This window comes from Gallus gallus, chromosome 10 (assembly GCF_016699485.2).
Source record: "Gallus gallus isolate bGalGal1 chromosome 10, bGalGal1.mat.broiler.GRCg7b, whole genome shotgun sequence".
Taxonomy (NCBI): Eukaryota; Metazoa; Chordata; class Aves; order Galliformes; family Phasianidae; genus Gallus; species Gallus gallus.
Genome location: NC_052541.1, coordinates 7155106 through 7179671, shown reverse-complemented (window position 1 = coordinate 7179671; position 24566 = coordinate 7155106). Strand labels below are relative to the sequence as shown.

General features: G+C 39.6%; 1 protein-coding gene and 1 long non-coding RNA gene across 6 annotated transcripts in view; one reads left to right on the top strand and one right to left on the bottom strand.

The window, feature by feature from the left end:
• ALDH1A2 (aldehyde dehydrogenase 1 family member A2) overlaps window positions 1-24566 on the bottom strand; it is a 55440-nt gene that overhangs the window by 2913 nt on the left and 27961 nt on the right. For all 4 annotated transcript variants that reach the window (NM_001397808.1, XM_046898910.1, NM_204995.3 and 1 more), the window contains exons 5-12: window positions 19572-19633; window positions 16972-17100; window positions 16726-16839; window positions 7453-7555; window positions 4906-5090; window positions 4055-4219; window positions 3467-3624; window positions 2647-2721 (exon numbers count right to left, since the gene is read on the bottom strand). In NM_001397808.1, coding sequence (NP_001384737.1) covers window positions 2647-2721; window positions 3467-3624; window positions 4055-4219; window positions 4906-5090; window positions 7453-7555; window positions 16726-16839; window positions 16972-17100; window positions 19572-19633 — 991 coding nt within the window. The remainder of the gene's footprint in view (window positions 1-2646; window positions 2722-3466; window positions 3625-4054; window positions 4220-4905; window positions 5091-7452; window positions 7556-16725; window positions 16840-16971; window positions 17101-19571; window positions 19634-24566) is intronic.
• Window positions 1-24566, top strand: part of LOC107052129 — a 110555-nt gene that overhangs the window by 75425 nt on the left and 10564 nt on the right. For both annotated transcript variants that reach the window (XR_006931123.1, XR_005862809.1), the window contains 3 exons: window positions 8856-8942; window positions 10689-10798; window positions 13615-13756. This is a non-coding gene — a long non-coding RNA (uncharacterized LOC107052129). The remainder of the gene's footprint in view (window positions 1-8855; window positions 8943-10688; window positions 10799-13614; window positions 13757-24566) is intronic.

Genomic DNA, 24566 nt, shown 5'->3' with positions numbered 1-24566 from the left:
ATGCTACATACTGTCAGAAAGAAGCTAGCCAGCTTCTAGGTCCCAGCCATCTGACACGTGGCCCCGTGGGATACGTGTTCTGCTTTGCGTAAGCTGTGATTAATGGGTGTTTCTCAACACTGTGTAGGATTTTCTTCTAGTCAGCTCTGGCCTACCTCATCTCTTAGACAACTCTGCTGAGGTTAAGAGTGGCAGTGGTGTGGCTTCTTGGACATTAGGCCTGCCTCCTCTGAAGTACAGATACTTTTATTTTTGCTGTTCGTGTGTTGAGAGATGGAGAACTGTGCTCTAGTGAAGTGAACAGTTAGAGTTCTAACATGTCTGCTGAATGCTGTGTGCATGAAGCAAACAATGTCTGCACCTCAAAACATGTACAGTCCAAGTACATGAATGGAGGACATCTTTTACATGAACCAATATGAGGATTCTTTTGAACAAGTATGTATAGTCATTTACTTCTTTTAGTTAGAGGAGTTATATTTTACACCATTCATGTAGTGATAGGGAGCTTTAAAGGAGTGTAAATGTAAAGAAATCCCTCCTTTAGGCTCTTTTGAGAATAAAAGAATGTTCTAAGTAGCCTGAGAGTAAACAGAAATCAGTTGCTTTTTGTACATGCATGCAGGTTCTCTATTGGTATGCACATATTCTGGTACATCCTGTGAGAGTGTAAAACAAGTGTAGCACATCTCAACTTTCAGAGTTCGTTTTTTTCCCATGTGTGATAAAATTCTGTTAATTCAAATGCAGAGACAAAATAAATCCCACATAACACAGGGTTAGCAAAACATCACAGTGGCACAATTAAAATCTGGCTGTAATATTGTATTAGCTTAGCAATGGCACACATGCATATGAATATTTTCTTGCCTATTTTTTGTTGTTCTTTAATTGCTCAACGTTATTTATGCTGTAAAATGTATCACTTAAGGCAGAGATGTAAGAAACGTTTGCATTTTAATAGAAAGAATGCAGATATAAGCTGAGGGGTGTGAATTAGAAGGTGATATCTGATCAAAGATGTTGTGAAGGGAGTAGAATAATTACTCATCACACAGTGTAACAAGCAGACTCTGTAATGGTCTGCCTCTGAGTTTCTCTGCTGTCCCCTGTTGAGAATCCACTGGAAACCAGTCTCTCCTGCAAGACTTAAAGAATAAATTTAGAGAGGGATTTTTTCAGTCCAAGGGACCCATGCACTGAGAAAGGGTGCACATCCACCAGAGATTTCTGTGGTGTTTACAAGCAGGAGGGACCTCAGGTTCATTAATGCTTGCAGTGCTGATATGGGTGAGGCAGAGGGTGGAGCATGGGACTCACTCACAAAATCCACACACCAAAGGTATTTGTAGGTTTTCAGAAAATAGGTTTTCAGAAACCTTGGTGTGAGAGAAATTGCCATTAAAGACATATTGTTCATGCTTAGTATTTTCAAAGCTATGGATGGGTATCAAGTGTACAACTACTGTGAATTCTTTTCATGGGAGCTGGGGTGCTGTCTGATTCGCCCCCACCCTCTTCTGAAAAACTCTACAGTGCTAAGATGTGAATATTTTGCTTGCACAGTTAACCTCCTTAAAGTCAGTGGGGTCACTCTTGGGTATCAGGTTACTCATGTGCTCTTTTGAGCTTAGTAGTTTTAGAATATTTTCACAATGATAAGAGTTAGATGAGCTGACATATTTATGCCAGTGTGAGATCACCTCATAACTCATGCATGTGGAGAATAGTACAAATGTGTTATTCAAAGTACTCCCTAATGAGGGAAAATATTTCAGACTACATAAGAGCTTATTTTATAGATCAAGTTGTATACTTCAACAAATTTAAAGTTTTAAAGAGTTTGACCTTTAGTTTTACTGCTGAGCTTGCCTTAGCCATAAGCTATTTTGAAATCTTAGGTGAGACATATCTGGTGCACATGCCTCCTGCAAAGGAATTAATTGAATCCTTTGTATGCGTAACCAGTCTGGGGCTGATGCAATTGCTAAACTTCTTTGTGACTGTAACAAGAATGAGAAACTGGTAAGATTTTGAATTAGGTACATGGGACAGTATTTGAGGGTGGGGCTCAATTTCAAAATATTTGGCGCTTAATTCTAAATGGAATAAGAAAAGAAAGGAAGCTTTGTAATGGAACGTGATTCTTTTTAAGGGATGTAAACACATTTGCCTATCCTCCTCTAAGCCTGATTTAATTTAACATTGCTTATAAATGTGGAAAAGACAGATAACTTTTAAATTAAACTCCCACACACTTATATTAGTAAAGTAAAAAGAGAAGCAAAAAATGGCCAACCAACCCTGAAGCAAACACACTGACCTATGTAAAGTGAATCTTTATGGAACGGTACTGATTAATATGGATAAGGAAAACTTGAAAACACAGGTTACAGTTAGAAAAAATACAGAGAAATTTCAAGGATCTTTCAGAGTAAGAAGAGACTCCCAGTAACCCGTGTTGCTGTGTCACAATAAATAGATAAATAAATAACTAAAAATCACTTGCCACTGGCAGTGGTTGTGAGTCATTTTTTACTGTACCCTGATCCTCAGATGGGAACATGTCCTGATCTTAACTCACAAGGAAGGATTTTATTAAGTTGGAGAGCTGAAAAGTTTAGAAGACAATATTGTAATACTTACATCTCTCTACCATTGCCAGACATTTTGAATCCTCCAAAAGGACTCTGGGCATTTAAGGCGTTGTAGCAATTTATCCTGGAACAGGAAAAGGCATTAAGTTCAATTGTGCTGTCAGACAAACATTTGAACAACTCTGAAGATACTGAAACTGACAGAGCTAAGGATACTGTACAGCTATTAGTAATAACAAACTTGTATCTTGCTGAAAAGAAATGAGGGACTTATCCCACAAAAGCAACGTTCTACTCCCTGCTCAAAAGGAGAGCAGGGTTTCGTTTGTGAGATCTGGAGGAGGGCAGGGAACACCTGGCTACAGCTTCACTAGCGAACTGTTTGTTAATCTGCTGACAAACTTCATGCAAATTTATAACACAAAGCTATTAGATTTGAATTCATCCTTTTTCCACCTGCTTTTTCTTGCATCATACACCTAAGGATGTGAGAGGAAAAGGTGTCCCTTTGGTTCCTTACTGGAGAAAATACGTGATGCTTTATGCCTTTAGCAGAAACCTCACAGGATTCTTCTGCTCCACAGAAAGGACTGTTTGTACTCCTGCTTTGTTCTCAGCAGTGCTGTTCAGCAGTGTAAGGGACAGCCATGCTAACAGAAAGCAAGGAGCTTTCCACTTAATAGCATTTGACTGCTAAGAGCCAAGAGACAACATCCCCAACAGCTGTTCTGTATCTTGCGTAGTGATTCACCACTAGGATGGGCTAAATAAACACTTTTCAGACAAAGGGTGCAAAACTGAGGTAACATAATGATAATGAGTCGAACTCTTTATCTCCAAAAGCAGGAGTGTGATAACTTCTGCCTTACCAGACTGTCCCAGCCTGCATTGCCGAAGAGACTGTCAGGGCCTTGTTTATGTCATTTGTAAAGACAGCAGCTACCAGCCCAAAGTCAGAATTGTTGGCTCTCTCTATAACTTCATCCACCGTTTTAAATCTCAGTATTTCTTGAACAGGCCCAAAAATCTGCAAGAAAGATTAATCATTAATTTGTAAAGCTGCTCAATCAGAGGTATTTTATTCCTGTTCTATTGTGCTTTTAAAATGATCTGCCCTTTCCTGTTTTACTTTTGACAAAGTTTCACAGCAACATTTATTACCGACAAAAGCTGACTGTAAAATGATACGAATTTCCCAAAGCAGTCTTCCTAGTGAAACACATCAATTTCTTCCTTTATCTCTTCGAAGTCTGAGACTACAGCAAACAACAAAAATTGAGCTGCTTTATCTATACTGACGCTGTCAGTTGCTCTATGCATCAGTTCTGAAAAGATTTTAGTATTTGTTGTTGTTGTATGGCAGTAATTTTCAGTCTAAAGCTCTTGTCTTAAGTTAAGAAGGGAACAAAATAATGTTTAGGACATTTTAAAATGATCTTGCCCACGTCCATGAATACCTCCTCCTTGGCAATCCGCATGTCATCTGTTACATTGGAAAACACTGTAGGTTCAATGAAGAAGCCCTTTCTTCCTAGCCCTTTACCCCCACATTCAAGTTTTGCTCCTTCAGTAATGCCGCTCTGAATCAGTTCCAAGATCTTGTTGTATTGTTTTTTATCAATCTGAAAGAGAGAAGAAGCTGTTTGACTTGCACTTGACAATCAACCCAAAATTAGGCTTTTGGGCAAGCAATACCCCAGACAGTAGACTCATGCATATTTTCCCTGCTGCCTTGAGATGCCAAAGATCTGCAACTAGCTGCTGACTGTAACGTAGGGCTGTCTTCTCAAAGATGTGTCTCTGTATGTATGCAGCTTAACCCACGTTATTCCTAAGGAATCTGGTTTGTAAGCACAAACAAAGCAAGGCATTTTTTTTTGTTCCAAATTAACTTCTGAAATTTGGATAAGCCTATCTTGTTATTAGTGGCAGGTACATTTTCTACGGATTTATGTCTAATTCTGACCATCTTTTGCTTATAATTCCCATTTCTCTAGTGGTCTACAAGCACAGTTACTGTTGTAGACAATTCTTGATAATACATGCCTGCACAGAGACTTTTGCAAGTTTCTCTCTTATGAATGGTAGCACTGTGCAGTTTGCAAACACGTCTTGGCAGCTGAAGACCAGGATCCTGCTGTTAAAACTGGGAGGCAAACTTACTTAAGTTTAGGAAGAGAGTTTTCACTAAACAACATCTCTGGCCTGGGACTGCAAGTGAATATGCAGTGAATGAACTCTGTCCTGTTAAGAGTTAAATGCTTCCAGGCAGGTTCTGGATTGCAGAGCTGAAGTACTGTTCCTTTACCTGTGGCCCTTGTTCTGTAGTTGGGTCAAAAGGACTCCCTACTACTCTCCTCTTTGCACGTTCTACACTTCTTCTAACAAACTCTTCATAGATTGATTCTTCCACGTAAATCCTTGAGCCTGCAGTGCAGCATTGACCTTGATTGAAGAAGACCCCCTGGTGAGCTTGTTCCACAGCATAATCCACTACAGAAACAAGATAATGTACACTGCTCTTAAACATCATAGACGCATTTAATTTTGCACCAATTCCATGTATATTGCATAGTGTCACATCTAGAAGACAGAAGCATCTGATTCTGTGATCTTCTTGACCTATGCAAGTGACCACATGAGGCTTTAAAATTATAGGTCAATTATGGAACAATCAACCCATAATTTCTGGTCCACCTTTTCTGGATGTACAACCAAGGCATCCAGGATTCAAGCAGGAGAGGAAAATCCAGGCATATTTACATATAGAATCATAGAATGGCCTGGGTTGAAAAGGACCACAATATCATCTAGTTTCCACCCCCCTGCTACGGGCAGGGTCGCCAACCATCAGACCAGGCTGCCCAGAGCCACATCCAGCCTGAAATTCAAAGCTAAATTCTCCCACTGGGTATAAGAGCTGACTAGAAAAGAATTTGGGCCATGTGATACTGAATTTGTCATTGAAAAGCAATGACTTTCAGCACTGCAATACTTCTGTTATCATCTGTAGAACTTCAGAATACTGTGTAAGGTATAGTCCTTTATGGAATAAACAAAGCAACAATGTTTTACTCTCAGTAAATCTCAACAGAGATGTCCTATTTTGCTTTCAGCATAGTCATGAAAAAAAATTATGTTGGGTGTTCCCTGGACTAAATTCAAGTTTTCCTAGGCAGCTCCATAGAAACTGAAAACAATAGTGGATAGACCTGATTAACTGACATGTCTTTCTCACAGCCAAGTCTAGCACAATGAAGGGCTCTAATAATCATTCTTCTCTGATTTTTGTGGATTTTTTAATTTTTTTTTTTTTAATGTGCACTAAACTTTGACCAGCTTTGTCATGCTTTCTGCTAACTTTTGGCACACAGCATTCCTCAAACAGAACAAACAGCTCCTTTGGAATGGTGAGCAAATTGTCTGCTGTTCTTAAATAATCAGAGCTTTGAAGTTTGAATTTCAGGTCAAGTGCTGGTGGTTGTAATTATGGGAAGGCCAGAGAGCTTTAGTATGATATACTGTGGAATTGACAGTCCCAAGGAAGACTTTGCTCTTCTCTCTGCCCTGTTAATCCCCTGTGGCCTGCAACTTCTTACCAGGTCTTCAACTTTATTTGGCAGATACAGCAGGTCACAGATAAACTACAGCTGTGTGGCAGCTAGGAGCATTTTGTCCCTCCCCAGGGAAAGAAAGAACACAGACCTGCTCCCAGCATATACCATTCTACTAAAAGTGTTCAGATGATCCAATCTGAGTAAGTAGGTTAGGGACAGTTGAGACATAGTACAAGTTGGAGATGGCTAACTGGGGTAAAGGCTTGAACATCTGCACCTGGCTCCAGCTGACAGGAGCCTCTTTGGCCTACCAAGAAGACTGTGGGTGCAATTTAGCTGCCCCAGCTTGGGAAAACTTTCCCATATTTGAAAGACTTCCACTACTGAGAGCTGTCAAGCTTTCTCTAGCCTTTCAGACGTTGGTAATTTCTGAAAATGAATGTGGGACTGTAATGAGCTCTTGTAATATATGCTATTCAGAACCATTCTATTCACTTTTTCTCCTTAAACGAAAAGACCAAATCTTAAATGTCTGTTTTTTTGAGTTGCAAAGTTAGAAAATGCAGTAAGTACAGTGTGCCTGCGTGACTCCTGAAAGGATAGCTCTAAGCAAGGTCTTGTTCGTCTTAATGGGGTGATAACTTCAATACCTCCTGCTAATATCTCCTAAATAGCAACACTGTTAACTATTTCATTGCTGATCATTTCAGCAGAAACTTCCATGCTGAAACTTCTTGTTTTTATCCTGTCCTAAACTGCTGCCCTCTACCTTCTCAGGTGCCAAAAATCCCAGCTGCAGATCATCCAGTTGCCAACATCTTCAGCTCCCTGCTGACACTGGCAATGAGGATATTTCAATACACAATTCTTCAATTGTGAAAACGTATAAAATGGATGTCTCCATTTATAGCTAACAATTAAAATAGCTTAAAAAGGAATCCTGCACTGATTAGTTACATTAATTCAAAGCCCTCCCTTTGTATATTGGCTTTGAATCTATCACAGACCACCTTACTGCAGAGTTTAGAACAACAAATATGTATGCAACCATGATTGCAGTTAATGCCATATGTATGTTCTTGGTTCTGACTGTTTTTCCGTTTTGTCCTCTGCGAATCTCTGGGTACAAATGTTTTCTCTTAATAAAAATATCATATCCCTGGTCATTTCTATAATATTGAAAAGTGCAGCCAGTTACAGCTGTATTGGTCCACTTCACTTTGTCTAAAAGATAAGCCTTAAGATGAAGAAAGGAAGCCACAGAAACATTTAAGAAAAATGTGGAAGTGCTGACTTACAATCAGCATCTGCAAAAATGATGTTTGGGCTTTTCCCACCCAGCTCCAGTGTAACTCTCTTCAAGTTACTCCTTCCAGCTGCTTCTTGGATCAGCTTCCCAACCTGAAAGGAAATGGAGACAAGTTTTACAGGCAGTGTAGTCATACAGTTCACTTTAACAGCCAATGCTGGACATCACTGGAAGGGAGCCTTAAGTATTTCAGCAAGTTCTTCAGTCTAAACAGATTTTCATCATCAGTGGACAGCGTTCCAGTTTTCTTATTCTAGAACTGGAGAGGGGACACTGAGCACCCTCAGTGTTCGTACCCTTCATCCTTTCGTACCTATGCTAAAATGGCTTGGACTTTATTTTAGGGTGCTTTAGGAGGGTTGAGTTAAATATCTGAAACTGACATAGCTAGAATTATTTCCATCAAAACTACTGGCACGTTCACAGGGTTTTACATCTATTGCTAAGAGGACTGCTTATACAACTTTTAGTTTAATGCAGAACAAAATAGATCTGATAACAGAGTATGTATTAAGCCTTTATTAAGCATCTTACTATTCATCAGTAATAACTGGTATCACACTTCTTTATGTAGTCCACGTGTTAGCTATCCAAAGTGATGACTGCTATTAGAATTTATTTCTCTTATTACTTGCAAAGTGCTAGCCAAACTGTTTGCGGGAGAGTATTTATTCTCCAAATTCAGTTTTCAGCACCAGAAGTTTTAAATAATTTGACAGTGAAATCATGATTGAGAATGTATCAGATTCTGAGGAAATCATCAGCCTTTTCTGCAGGATTAGCAGCATACCAAGCAGGGCAAGAAGTTAAAAATGTACCATCCCAGATCTGACCCTCAGCTGCACCACAGATAATCTTAATATGGGTTGAGGAGGTCAAAAGCACCTTCAAATATTTTGGTAGATTGTGGTAGATTGTGGGGTCAGCTGGAGCAGAATGCAGCCCTGAGAGAAAAGGAGCAGCATCAAGTTGCAGATCTCACTAAGGAACATAAGGACCGATAAATGGAGTAGCAGTCTGACAGCTACACATTTGATGTGCTGTGTGTACCCAGTACAGAGGGCAGTGCAGTTGGAAAGGCAGCAGTGCTCCCTGGAAATTCTCTCTTCCCTGGATTAATCAATCAAAAATAGATCACATCCTATAGTCACACTGTAACCGTGCCTATTTTGTAGCTAATGAAATATCACAGATATCCCCCAGTAAAGCAGGGGATTAAGTGTCTCTTTACCATTTAGAAGCTTGAGAACCTTCACAAGTGATTTCTCTTAACTGCAACATGTTTTAAGGTCACGTGGAGAGTTAGATGTGCTATGAGTCCGCAGTGGGACTTCTTTCTCCACCTAGTCCTCTCTTCTCTATCTAATTGGATTTCTGTTCTCCATTTCTAAGGCCAGGTGAGTGGGATTCCCAGCAGCAAGGGGTTAATGGTTGAGAAGCTAAACCTCCTAGAGAAGTAAATCTGTCTGCTGTAGAAAGGTAAGTCAGCACTAGAGTAATTAGAAAGCAAATGAAACAGAAACCAGCCTCCACAGAAAGCAAATAAAAAACAGACACAAAACCCAATCAAACAAACACCAAAACACCCAACTAACCAAACGAAAAAAGACATACAAAGCAAAAACACTGCAGGGTAATGAAGGAGTTGTCAGCCATTTCACGGACCTTTGTGATTAACTGTTTGTCTGGTGATACCACAATTCTGTGTAACTGAGAGTTTTAAAAAAATATATAGAAATTACCATTAATTTCTTTATCCCTATATTGATGGAGTGTTGACGTTATCATGAAATTCCTTGCATATCCCCTTAATTGGAACTGATTTTATTGCCGTTTGACTGACAGCCAGAAGCGAACATGAAAAAGAAGGATCCTTTCTGCCCTCCACCCCCACTCCACATATCGAGCACGTCATCTGCAAATTCCAGCCTCTCAAACTCTGCTGAAAATGTACACTGGAAACTAGTGAGAGTGCTGTGTTTATAGCCAGTGCCAGCTAATGCCATTCACACCCGCACTGCCTTGCACCTCCCTCTCTCAAATAACAACGCTCACCTACATCCCCTCAAAAATCCACAAGAGCAGAGCAGACCAAAGCAATCAGAGCTAGGTGAACAGCCCAGCATCCCTCCTCCCCCTTCCAGTGCACTACTTAAATGTCAAAACTGTTCTGTCCATGTAAATATGGACTTCTAAAGAACTGTTCACTGACAAGTGATTGGCAAACATGCAAGTCCAAATATTGTGAGTGGCAAATAGAGGCAACAGTGTTAATTTCAAAAACTGTTGTTCACAGTATTGTTAATAGAGGGAGGTTAATGTCAAGTTTCCAAATAGAAGCTTAACAACCCCACTATGTCCTTCTCATCAGAAATCAGTGTAGACATGAGGTTGGTAGGGCTCACGCTGCTCAGTGTTTTTGTTCACTGTGCTTCTATTGTACCCTGTGTACACAGGTTGAAAAAAGTCTTAGGGAGAGCACCAGAGCTGTGATTATTTAGTGACAAAGACTGCCTTTTGTAACTGACCTTCTCTACAAAGAGAAAGACAGCATGAAAGGGATAAGTGATAGTGTTCCAATCTGTATGGTCTTTCAATACATGCATCCTGCGGTGTCTCTCAGCTCTATCTGTGAGCTCCCAATAGGCAGTACAGCCTTGCAAAGGAACACTGGAAGAGAGGACTCTCCCACAGATAATGGAGCTGTGTGGTTATCCAGCAGGAATGTTGGCAGAGAAAGCTGTGACTCCCCATCTTTGTTTTGAATAGGCTTCAAGATTGATATCAGAAGTATCCCTGGATAGCTTGTGAAGTACCATAACCTTGAAAGCTGTGTGGAGGGAGGGGCAGATGTAATTTGGCCCATCTGAAAGAAAACAATTTGTTACTTAGAACAGCAACAACAAGAAAGATGATTAAAGAAACATTTTGAGCACCCCTGTGCAAAACAACTTCTTGAAGAACAGTTTCTGGACTGTGAACTGCATGATGTTAGGTATTGAGGGTGTATTGTGACATACAGGATTTGGTTGTTGCTTCTTTCTATGCTCAGTGTCTCCTTCAAGAGGATGCAGAAATTCAAAGAAGTCTGTTGATGTTCTCTTCATTTTCTGTTTCGAGACAGAAAACAGCATCTCAGTGGTATATGTCATTTTGCCTGTTAAAGCACTGGAAGTCTTACAAGTCAAAAGCAAACCTCCAATGTCTGTGATAATTCCTTTACAGTTTTGTCAGAACTTCTGGCTTCGCCTCTGCTCTGAGCCTCCTCTGGTCACATGTTAAGATATTAGAGAACACCTGAATCAAAGGGAATCTAGCTGAACAACAGATGCAAGGTAAGACTGTGAAGGTAAGAATGCACAGGAATCTCTGTAAACTAAAATATTCCATTAACAGTGAAAACAGATGGAAGAAATATACCTCATCAGTTAGTTTCTTCAGCATCCTAAGTAACTGGTTTACTGACCTTTGCTATTATAGCTTTCCAGGGATACTGGGAGAACATCTGAAGAATCTAAGCATTGTAAGTTACAAGAGATTAATAAAGTCCCAGGGAGATGGTATGATCAGATACAATTTGTTTCTGTTTTCTGGAATCACAGAGTTTTCTCTCTCCAACTCTTGAGGCACAAATCATCATTATTTTGGCAAAACTTTTAAATCCAGGTTTATTATTTTTTTTAATCCGGATTGTATGCAAAATTTTCACGAGAAGTATTTCAGGACCAAGATATTTGGGATGCGTCCCCACATTCAGCAAAGACAAATGCATTTTGAAATACTGACATGAAGAAGAGCAGCTTTATTTGACTGTGCAATGCCCTATGTGAGAAGCAGCCCTGAAAAAAGCACAATGAATAGTGCAGCACAATTGAAAAGGGGATCCCAAATAGAAATCCGTGGAGAGAATCCTAAGCTATAAATGGTTTATTCGTTCCTTGGATAAATACTGGTCTCATGGAAGTCTGTGGCCAAACTTTTGTTGACTTTGAGAGGGCTTATGCATTTGTTTCTGTTTTAAGAAGCAGTTTTTGTAGACAGCAGTCTTCCAGGGACAGTTCCCCAAGTTCTACCAAAATCACCAAGGAAGGAAAAAGGAAAGGACTTCTTTTCATTCAGGAAGCTCAAACTTTCCAAGATACAATCAAAACACATAAGCTGGAGCAAGAATGAATAATAATGTAGCCTCTTTAAATTCTTCTTATTTCGAATGAGGCATGTTCTGTGAGCTCACAGACTTCTCAGAAGAGGACAAATCTCCTTTAGGATTCTTGTTGTTAAAAGCCGAGAATTCCAGGATGTAATTCTTCATGATGTCCAGAAGCAGCATGACATTGTATGATCCAGGACAGCTTACACAACTTGTGCAGTAGGTAGACATTCTGTCTACATCATGCATTGTGACATTCATCTCACTTCGGAAATGAAAGGAGATTCCTGCTGAGTAAATTAGAATCAGTGGTAATACAGCTGTTAGCTACAAACATTTGTTTGGCATGAATCAATCCCAACTCTCCTGTAGTTTGCTTTGATGGTCTCTCTTGTATCTTGTTGACTAATGATGAGATCATTCTTTGTTAATCTAAGTGCATAAAGAAAACATTCTGCCAAGCAAAATGGAGGCCTTTTTTTTTTTTTTAATGTTGTTTATAGGCCTTTTGTTTACACAGGCATCCCGAACAATTTATTGGATATTTATTTGGGTTGCTTTACAGAAGTGCATGAACATAGACCTAAATCCTATCTTTAATCTGTCTGCCTTTTAACGGGTGGTAGTTTGAACAAAGTGGAAACCAGCCACTTAAGATAAATTTCTAGTTGGCCAGGGCTTCAAATGTTCTGTGTGCTATCTGTGATTCTCATCTCAAGAGCATTTAACAACTGGAGAGAGTTGCAAGCATCTCTGATTTGGAGGTAACACGTTTGTTTCTGAACAGAAGTTATTAGAACTCATTAAGCTTTTGCAATATATATTTTTTTAACACAGCCAGTCCCTTAAATGCTTTGTTTTTTTCAGCTGCACAGCTTCTTAAACTTCATAATAATCTCTAATCTTTGGCCGCAAACAGATTACACCTAACTATTCCATGTGCCTCAGGAATTTATAGGTACCTGGATTCTGTTCAAATGGAGCACACATGTACAGGCATGGCTAGACAGCTCACAGCAGTCAAAATAACTGAGACTCTGCATTCACAATCCTGAGTGGAAATAAAGGCATATGGAGAGTAAAGCAGCACTTGAAAATATATTTTCCTTGTCACTTGTTGGTCTTTTCCTTTCTGCTACTTAGCAAAATGTCTTTCATACAATAAGAAGGTAGCAGAAAAATGAAGAACATATCTGCATTTGTTAATATGTGCAAAAACTGTCTTCTCATGAGCAGTTGTCTGGAGATAAGTTCTGCTGCTTCATTTAACTCTAGGGAAATAGAAGAAACCTGTGTAACTTCTCCTGTACTTCTGAGCCCTGCTGCCCAAGAGCAGACTTCTATTCTGAAGCTCAGAAAATGAAAGGGACTTAAGTAAATTGCTGCTAGTTAAGTCCTGCAAAAGAATTATATTTTTAAAGAAACTTTAAAGGACACAGAGGAATACAGGGAACATCATCTTTGTATGTAGAAGTTGAAGCAGAGAGGGTCAGAGTAAAATGGATAGGCATGTACAGTGAATAACAGGGATAGTATAGGAGATGGCTGAGCTCTGCAGAATGACCCACAAGGTCCTGGCGGGCAAGAATTTCACCCTACAACTAAGGAGTAGGAAGATCAAAGAGATGTACAGTAAGAAGCAATGGGATGCTAAATTGTGTATGATCTTTCAAGGAAAGGTAAGAAAGGAATGAGAGCCAATGTTGACACTGTCAGATTGGCTGGAACAAAGATTGTTCCTGGCAGTTTAATTTTCATGTGATTGTGGAAGATGAGGAAAAAAAAATGTGTCAGTGATGCCTAAGATTGCCACAATTAAGGAGTCTCGTGGATCAGCCCTGGTTCACTATAAATTCACAGTAAAAATAAATGCTTCTGTTAAAAAGCTGCTGAAGAGTATGAATCAAAGCAAGCAGAGAAGTCAAGAAAGCTGCTGAAATTTAAGGAGACACAATAGTTTTAGGCTTACTTTCTTACTCTGTGTGATTTTCTTTCTTTCAGAGCAACAGCTGTTTAAGTGAAATTCTCAGCCAACTGTGTTGGGTGCCTGCAGAACCCTTCCTAATGAGCTGCGCAGTGATGCACTACGGGATACAGAGAGGAAGTGATCCATGGGAGGGTATTTCACGAGAAGGAGTCTAAGGTAAGAAAGATATGGAAGACTACTGTTCTGATGTGCATAAGCTAACTCATAAAAGGGAGTGCCAGGAGGAAAGAAAGAAGTGGAATCGAGCAGTGATGGAACCACAGGAAAATAGATCTTTTCAGCTAACTATATTTCACGTATAATTTGGGAAGAATGAAAAGTAAATAGTGGTACTTAATTTTGAAAGTATTAAAGAACCTGAGAAAAGAAACAGAGACAGGGAGCTCCGTCCAAACATAACTTTTCTTTTCCTAGGCAGTTTTCTCCCTAGACTGACTGATCTCCTTAGAAGCAAACAGTTTCCATCAGCATTGGAAACACACTCTCTAAATGCATACAGTTCAAGAACTGTGAAACTTTTGGCTCCTTCCTACAATAATAAGAAGGCAAATCTTGAAGAGGTTGCAAGGATGGCCACTGGTAGCTATTAAATACAACTGTCCACATATACTTTCAGGCTCAGGAAGTATTTAAATTACTGATTACCAATGGTTATGAGGGAAAAGAATCGCTCTACACATGCTTGTTTCTTCTGTAAGCAGTCTATTCCTGGTTATGTTCTGAGATAAGGTACTAGGCTGGACGGGTCTTTGGTGTGGCTGTGTCAGGCTTTATTATAAGGTCTTGAACTCGGCCTTCTTGCTGTTAGTACTTTTGTACGTGGGTCGGAATCAATACATCTTGTAAAACATCACCATTAATATTATTTGTAGGAAGAGCAGCCTTTTAATAAACACCTCAGGACATGATGATGGTTTTTACAGACAGATGGTGAGTTTTCAGTTGTCACAAACACATACTTGAAAGGTAAACCGTTTATATATTTTTCTGAAAGAACTCTATGGTAAACTTGAGAAAAAAGAAAAAAAACTCTGCTTCAGACATCTAAACTTGAAGATCTTCAGTATTGTACTGATAGATTTTTCTGTTAACCCTCTCATGTTGAAAGTATGAACTGCCTTAACTAGCACACAGACAAAAGGGGGAAATAGAAGATAGTGTCATTCTATTTACATATCTGATGGCTATCAGAAGTCCTCATCACTGGAAAGTACTATTGACATACTTCAGAAAATACCAGAGACACAAAATATTTGCATTATTATTTCACTAGAAATTGAAAACTACCTTGGAGAAGTCACACACACTACAGTTCAGCTTATATCACAGCACTGTTTTTGAACTGTACTATGTTGACTTGCTCTTACAAAAATTCAGTGTTACAGGAAATCAGAAACAATATGGTATAGTTTACACTAACTCTGCATTAAAATGTTCCATCTGTTCTTGCTTTTGGTTCTTAGAGAATGGCTTTTTCATCTCTGTAATGCTTTTCACTTCCTATTAGTAAGGCTTTTAAAGGTAGGCACTGAGTTAGTATCAAACCCACAGCTTTCGGGTTTAAACGCCTATTAAAACTAAAGCTGTCTGGAACTACAATAAAAATTTATTTTGGCTACAAAAGACAACTTTGAAACCTAACCCATCTGTATTTTTCCTCCTCCAAACAGAGCAACATCCTGTATCATAGAATATTTAACTTAAACAGAGACCGCATATCTTTATGAAAACAATTGTTTCAACTTAATTTATGGGGGGTAATCAGCTCATATTAAGGTTTTCAGTACTCCAGGATGCTAATATAAATTGGTTACAGAACATGTAATAACTACAGTAATTCCTCCAAATCATCTGAAATCTGCTCTTGCCGTTGACTTAGTATATAACCTGCCTATGTTGTAATGTAAAACTGCCATAAAAATTCATGTGCAGTGGCACACAGTAATTGCAAGTTAACTGTCTGCGCAAATTAGGCATACAGCCAAAGTTACATTTTACTGATAGTCTGCACTCGTGTGCACTGATTTCCAAACAATTACAGGATCATTCCACCAAAACTGTTTATTTGTAGAAGCTGATCCAGTCTTCGCAAGCCCTGGGCACACCAGGGAGACACACGCATGTATCTCATAGGGCTGTTCCATCAGTCAATTTATTGACTCACCGTGAAGTGCAGCATCCCTGGGATGCATACAGCCTGCAACTGCCACAAGTGGGAGTCAGACATATCAAAGAGAGACCGGATCCCTGGGGCTGAGCTCCCCCCATAGAATAGTTTGACAGATTTTGCATTGAAAAGGGCCTGTTTTTAGCACCCTCTAAATATAACCAGCCCTGAAACTCCCACAGAGATTCCTTTCTGTCTGCCTTCAGAGGATGAGATAAGGCTCCCTCTCCTGTGACTTCAGTCTGGAGTACCTCTATCATCCACCCCAACCCTGATAACAGCTGGCTTTGCACATATTTGAGAGCAAGGCATGTTCTGAGTTGAGGGATTCGTTTCTCTCTGTAGATTACAGCCTTCCTCATCTCAACCTCCTTTGTAACATCTGCATCTTAGAATCAGTGCAAGACATTTTGGCATCCAGGAGGCAACTGGCTCCCTTCCTCTTCTGGCCAGTTTTTTTCCCCATCATTTTGGAAGCAGACGCCTTGGACAATTTCCTTTTTACCCCACAATCCTTCCTTTTTAGACCTTCTCTTCCTCAGTATACTTGAATGCAGCAGCATCAAAGCTGAAGTGTATTTGCCCGTTTGCCCTCTTCCTCTCCCCGTTTCCCCACATATGCCAAGATACACAAATTGTGGATGCTAAAGCAGAATTTATGTATGTTGTGATATACACTGGATGTTCTGCTTACTTGCATGTGATTCACATCCTCATAAGCCCACAGGAAATCCCAGCAATGTTTTTCTAGCCGTATCTCCTGTGCTGAGGTGCTGGGCACAGCAGGGGCTGGAGGAAAAGAGCCATTTCTGCTTTGGATATACTGCAGTATATAAGCTTAGCTAAGAAGGACCGACCAATATTATTAAAATGTATCTCTTTTACTCAGTGACTGTGAGAAATGCAATGCAAGGACTCAATTCACATTTTATAGTAGCAAACCTGGGAACACTCTTACCTCAGTGGATCCAGTAAACGCAATTTTATCAATGCCCACATGAGATGCTATTGCTGCACCAACAATTGGACCAAATCCTGGCAAAATATTCACAACTCCTGGTGGAAAGCCAGCCTACCAAAATAGGAACAGATGAAGGGAAGTGTGATTTATGAAACCTGACAGAGCATGTTAAACCAGGCATGTGCCAGTAGTTCCTTCTCCATAAGGAGAGACAGAGACATTATTCCTGTCAATTATTCTTACCTCCTTGATGAGGGCTCCCATATAGAGAGCGCTGAGTGGTGTTTGTTCTGCTGGTTTAATAACTACTGTATTGCCGCAGCACAGAGCTGGAGCAATCTTCCATGCAAACATCAGCAGGGGGAAGTTCCACTGTAGGAAAAAATAAAAGTTGATGGAAAAATATTGCAGTGGTGTTTTGTTTTCAAGATGTCAAGCTGCTACCTCACTTATTTCTCAGGCCTATCCTCAACATAAATCTTTCCCAGCACAAAGCAAGGATTTTTCTAATTACTGCCATTAAGAAAGTGACAACAGTGACCTTCTAGTTCTTTCTCTTCAGTTCAAAGAAACACAAGCCCCACATGCAATCTTCACAGAAGAATCCTCTGTTATCTGTTCACTTTTTTTTATACACTGCTTTTTACTTCATTTACTTTTTTGCAGTTGGCATTTTTAATTCCTCACAACAAACAGTTCTTGCTTCTGTGGTTCTTGTATATATCCTAAGACATAAGATGTATACTCAAACCATACAATCACTAAATGATGGAATTGCAATAAAATATAAACGTCAGCACTAGGCCAAAGTATTTCACTAATACCTTTTCTTAAAAACCAGTCTGCAGTTCACAAGAAAGGCACAAAAAGGGCAGGAAAAAGGCACTTTCCATATCAAGGCCTGATCCTAACAGTTTAAGTGGACAGTGCCAGTGATTTCAGTGGAACTGCCAGAGCAGTAAGATAACTGCATTTGCAGAATCACTTATAGAGGCATATAATAATCTCCTTTGGAAAGAAAATAGAAAGTATCAGTCAGCCACTGGCCAGAACGTGTTACTGCCTGATGCATATCAGCTGCCACTCTCATGGACATTTCTCTAGCCCCTGGCTAGCTTGAAAAAATACACAACTGTCTTCCCATCACTGAACACCCAATTTTTTACTCCCTCAGTTGTTTATAAACTCCGGAGACAAAGTGATGTTTTAATTCCATCTCCAGTATATAAACCTAGGAGGGGAGCTATTGGGCCAACAGCGTGCTGACAGCCTGCACTTGTAATGCTATTGCACGGAGAGCTCTGACAAGCTTTATAGGGTAGTATGTAGCCCTGTTTATGCTAAAAAGCTGCCAAAGAGAATATGTTTTGATGTAAGTTAGGATATGAAAGAGGATGAGGAGTTTAGTGCTAGACTTGCTGTTTAATTTTATTTTTGTAATAAGATATTTGCTGGTGTAATGGCTAAGTGCACGCAGCAGCCCTAGGGCTGTACTGTGACTGGTAGCTGTGGAGGAAATATGTAACAGATTAGCAGTAGTGTTAGAGTAGATGTGCATGACAGCCATCTTGAAGTCTTGTAGGAGAAATGGGCAAAAATGAACAAGTGTGGTAGATGGCTGAGTACCTCGGACAAAGAGTTTTACAGATCTAAACTAAATAAATCCTGCCTGAAAGTTTCTTCAGCAGATCCGTCAGTTACGCTCAGGGAGGCGATCCTAAGAGATATCAGGCAACTCTGGGCTTAGATGTTGAGGCTGCTGGTTTGCAAATGCTCTATCCATGTGCTGGACTGAACAGCGGGCACAGAGGTAGGTGTGAAATCATTTATAAGGATGACTTGTGAGTCAGGGTGGGATAACGTGGACATGTTTGTAGGATGGGTGTAGCCACGGGCTCTCATCTTCTGTGGAGTGCTAAACACAATGCCATCCCTTAAATACATTAAATGACAAGAAGTTTAGATAGATAGAGAAAAAAGGCTTAGCACTGTTGAAGTAATCTCTTCCGGTTGCTCCTCTTTTAATGGAAATGCTGTGTGTTGCTGTTTAGTGGTTTTGTGGTTATGAACAAAATGAAAAACATCAACAAAACTTTCAGAGAATGTCTTGATCAGCTCCCCAATGCTTTGTCAGGGGAAAAAGCTTCCATACAGTATTTTAATAGCTATACACAAGTCCCCCATTGAAATTTCTGCCAAGGTCAGTTAACTAGTTGTGAAAACATCAACTTTTCAGTGTAATTCCCATGTTGCGTTCAGCAAGAGTGTGTTAAGGATGTGTATTGGAGTGTAGGGGCTGTATGCAATTTGATAAAGTGTTGCGTTTCTCTCTCATAACAAATAAAATAAACATTTAATGTTTCTTATTAGCTACACGATGTTAATTGTAATGATACGTCTCCTGGAGTTTCTTCTTTTCCTCCAGCCTTCTAAAAGGAAAGAATAGAATTAAAATGCATTACATTCTCCCAGGAACTGAGGAGCCTCTTAAATCACAGTAAAAACTAAATAAATAAAAAGACTGCCACAGCAAAGCATCAATTTTCCATAAGTTGTGTGAACATCCATAACCGCTGCCAGCTTATTAACACTGTGTTTTGCTTTGCTTGTTTTAATCATGAGAATTCTATGACTTGAGAACTTAACTCCTAATAACAGACCCTAAACCCTATTAGCATGTTCAAATAAGCATTTGCAGGGAGGCTGTTAAAGATATGTCAACAATATGAGCTCAGCTTTTTTCGTAATGGAAAACACACATAGCTGAGGACCATGTTTTATGTGTCTTTAAAGAGAGCTGGTTCAAATGAAAATAAATAGAAGGCGCTAGTAGAGATACTCACAGGGATGATCTGTCCACACACTCCGATGGGTTCATGTCTTGTAAACGTAAAATAATCTCCATCTGAAACAGATGAGCATGGTTACTCTCAAGTGCAGTTTGACTTGGCAGAACAAAAAAAAAATAGAGGGAAAAAAGCTCTAAGGATCAGCCTTTGATGGCAGTAAAAGAAATAAAGAACTCATGGAAATGTTTTTTCATGAGCCAGCATGGGAAACCTAGGTTCAGGAGCAATCTAATTGTTCTTTCTGTGGAACAAAGGAAGCAGGCATCGCATCAGAAAGTAACCAGCTTTGTTCCTTGGGAAAGAAGACAAGCTGTACAGCACAATAAAGGGCAGCAGCAAGGAAGACAGTTACTGGTCTCTGCTGATTTCAAGGTGAGCCAGGTGAAGAGTCACACAGGCAGTTACCTGAAAGGACTGACAGGATAAAGGTACATATACAAGCAGATGTGGGAAGACAAGACAAGGGGAGTTTAAAGTAGTGGAATGATATACCACAGTGTGTAGATTCAGAATGAAGATGGCAGGTCTGTGACTGATGTGTCTGAGTGTAATTCACTGCAGAACTCAACACTAAGGAGAATACAGCGCTCACTGCATAGCTGTGCTGATAGCTGACTTGTAGAACAAAGCCTGTATCAGATGTGGCCTCAAGCTAAACACACAGTCAATTTAAGTTTACAGGGAGAAGCTGATTGCAGCTGCAAAACAAGACAACAGAGAATCAGAAGTTTTCACAAACCTTTTGATCAAGTAGAGGAGAAGAAATTGAGGGACAAAGCAGCTGGAAAATTGGAAATTCTGAGCTTTTCTCCCTGGTTTTCGACGGAAAAAAGAATATGTACTACTAATAGAGATGCAGGAAAAGCAGGCTGCAGACTCAGAGCAGTCGTGGGTGGTAAGAGGTTTGAGGGAAATATTTAACTTTCTGATCTGGTAGTTGTTTTTAAGGTCCTGATTGAATAAAAATGGCAAAACCAGTACACAAGGGTGAGATGTATCATTAGTTAAAGTGAGTGCTGTTACGCTGTATCTGCAGTCCATAACTAAAGAAAGCACTGCTGAGCGCAGGGCAGCTTGAGTCAGGTCATGAAATAAACAGATCTGTGGTTTGGGGTCAGGCCCATGGTCTGTGGAAACCTTTCACATGGCCTGGCTTGCTTATAGCAGCAGGTCTCTGCACTGGCTCATTTTGAACAGCTGGTATAAGTGATTACCAAGGGGTCTGATGGAGCTCATGCTCTCTGACAGAGCTGCATGGTGGTTGCTGCTTCAGCCCTTACTAAGGTTAAGTATACGGTAGTATGATGCATCTTTCTTCCCCATCGATAAACAGCAGGAAAACAATCTCCTGTGTCTCAGGACTAACCATCAGCTTTGTTACTGTGCTTGGCCTGAACCCACACAAAGTACAGTTTAGTCTACTTTTGTACCTAAACTGGCTCTTGTAGCAATATGAACTAGCTCAGGCTCAAAGCACCTCTGAATTTAGATCGAATGTTTTTCAGTGAGGCTACAGCTGAAGGAAGGGTAAAGGCATAGGCTTTAAACAGCAGAGCTACAAAGATGATGAGGGACCTGGAGCATCTCCTTTATGAGGAAAGGCTGAGAGACCTGGGACTGTCCAGCCTGGAGAAGACTGGAAAAGGATCTTATCAATACTTAGAATATCTGATGGGTGGGAGTCAAGTGGATGGGGCCAGGGGGTTCAACTAGATGATCTCCAGAGGCCCCTCTTCCTACCCCTACAATTCTGTGATAGGATGAATGTGCATCTAGGCCAATAGTGCTTGGTCATCTAGAAAAAAAATCTTTTTGTAAAAAAAAAGTCATTTCTTCAGGTGAAGACCTAACATTGCGATGGAGAGTACATTTTGGGAACCTGCCGCACTGTTCTCCACTTTCATGTGATGACAATAAATGGATTAATCCATAAAGTTTCTTGGGTTTATGTAAAGACTTCAACTTGGATTTGATTAGAAATAGCTTATGTTCAGGTTTGCTAATTTTTGTACATCTACTTTACGGAATTTACTCAGTAGATTTCAGAGCTAGAGAGGCTGCTACATCAGCTAAAGGCCAGAAAGAGAGCAATTATGAGACAGGCAACAATAGTGTGAAACCTAAACAAGGAACAGAACAGAGGGAGTAGAGGAAGGAGTTTCATATCAGGTAAAGGAGAAAGAAAATAGTTTCCTTTGTGTCAACAAAATGTCACTGCACCGTTTTGATCTCCAGATTCTAAAAAAACGTTCTTGTGGAAATGAAAATAGTTGTTTCACAAATTGACATCATCAATATGGTTTTTTAAGTTATCTTTTACAGATGCTAGCAGTGGTTCACATACCATAAGAAGACTCATCAAACTAGACAGAAGTAAAGTAGGAGTAAAAAATAATAGAGGCAAAATCGTCTGAGTGCTCAAGAGGCACATACATAAAAGAGTCAGCTAAAAATACCAGCTCGTACGTGGTATAACTGTGAGAGGTGGATGGTGACAACAGTAACACAGCTATGTTAGCACTGTATTGACTTCAAATTGTCACTCCATAATCATTGCCACATGTCTGTGTGCTTTCACAGCACAAAGTTACAGATAAACTGAATCTGGTTACCAAGTCACATAAATCATACTTCTACCAAATGTGGGCAGAACTTTCTTTTCTGAAGGCAATAGCTCCCATGCAGAGCTGCTCATCCTGCTCTCTTCCACCAGACTGCAGACAGTTGCTCTTTCTGACACCTACTTCCAAAGTTCATCATCCACAGACTTATTATTAAGACAAGATTATTGAGACTTCTTTCTAACAATATCTTTGTGAACATACGTGCCTTCAAGTTATTCAGATGCTTCTGGACAAGCCAAAGATGTATATCTAAGAGCAGCGTTGCCCGTTCATGTAAAATAAGCTGTTACCATGGAAAAGAACTCAAGTTGGATGAAGTGAATCACATTTTTCTGAACAGTGAGCATGGAAAGCTTCCTATGCTCAGAAATGAAATGGGAGACTTGTAAAACTCTCTAGAGTTTTAAAATTAGTGTATACGGCTCGTGCTACTGACACTTAGTCTATGGTGCTATTGCTGATCCTTGTTGCTCTTAGCCTTCTACTAGCTGGCAAGGACACTGCTTGAGAGGGTTCTGACAGTCTGATTCCACATCCAATCCAAACGTTTATTCTAAAAGGTTTATTTTTCATTATTTTAATATCCTCAGCTGATGTGAATTGGCATTCTTCAGCCCTCACTGATATTGATAGAGCCAGATCAATTTGCAGCTGCTTAGCACCTGGCCCAAAAATTTTTAATTAGAAATTAAGCCCCACTTATCTAGGGATCTCTTTGGGGGCAGCAATACATACCACAGGTAAGTTTGTTCACATTTCTATCAGGATTCTCCATCACAGATATTTTATTTGCATAGCAATTGTAATATAGGCACATGCTCCATACAGTAGCACACGGCACACACGTGAGAAGAGCAGAGTTGCTTCTCTAAGCTATATCATACTATATGTTATATTTAAAGATATATTTTCACTTGCATTCAGTTTATTAGTTTAACAGCTTCTAGTCTAGCCTCATTCTGTTTTAATTTAAATCATCAAGCCGTAACAAATGGGAGCAAGCAAAGGTGAGTCTGAAGCTTTTAGCAGTATTGGGACCAAAAGGAATGTGACTGTAAAAAACACTTCTGTTTTCTACTTATTTATCACTTACCTGTTGTAATTTTAGAGAAAAATAAACCCTCAAGAGAAACAGATGAAAGATTGGGAAGTTTCAGATTTATTAACTCACTAAGTAGAAACAGAAGATTTAGTTAGGATTTGGGTTTTTGTTGTTGTTGTTGTTGTTGTTGTTGTTATTTTCTTCTTCGGTTTCCTATGGTGAGCTGATAGTAGGTGAACGTAAAGAGCACCATTGTTTAACACTGGCCTTGCTCTAAACTAGCTTTATTAGAATGGCAAATTTATTATCTGAAACTAGTGGTATACAGAGGAGTGTTAAATCAAGAGGAAGAATTAACCGATATCTTGAAAATCTGAGTACTGTATCAGAAATCATAATTTGTGTTGCTCATTACTGATAACTGCGTCAGCACTGAAGTTTGCATTTAGGAAGGTCTGCTGAAAATGTGGTCTCCTCTCTCCCTTATATCACCTATCAAAACTGAGAAATTCAGGGGTTTCATCTGTTTCACTATTTGAGGTCAAGAATAAGCAGAGAATATTTTTTCTCCTTCAGCCAGCAATGGCTTTTGCTGATAGACCTGAATCTGCGCTCCTGCAGGGCTTACAAGTGAGAAGGAGGCATTCCCTGATCAGGGAGAAAGGGATTAGCAAACAGGAAATTTGTGGAGTATATGAATTTATGGTGTGCTCTGCACTTCTGCATGTTTAAATATGAAAAGGAGCAACAATAGGATTTATGAATCTCATCCCAAATGGCCGTGGAAATCTTCATAAGTCCTTACAGGAGCATTGGTACTAGAAATATTAATACTGTCACTTCTTTGGTGAAAATACACTAATGATGATAAACATAAGTCAGTACATGCCGTCGTTCTGAATGAGCTGAAACACCATGATGATTAATGTTGCAATAAATTGCACAATGTTTGCCTCGTTTTTGCAATCTTGTGGTTTTCTGTTCAGAGGCAAACTACTGAACTGCAGATATCATGTTACATTATGTAATTTTATGGAAATAAATGGGTAGTGTAAAGGAGTCTACTGTACAAAGACAACAATGAAACCCATTTGCTTGTGAATGGGCTTTCCTCGTCTCCTTCAGTAACGTGCAATAAACATGCATGTGCAATGAACAGTGTGCATCATGATGCCAAAAAGAATCCATAGAATGCATATTGGTTTTCCTTACTGCTTTTCCCTAGATGTATTTTATGTAGGCAAAAGATAAGTTATTTATTTTAATGACTGCACCTGCATAAAATTGTTCTTTGCTATCATGGGCCATTTTGCATAATCACAG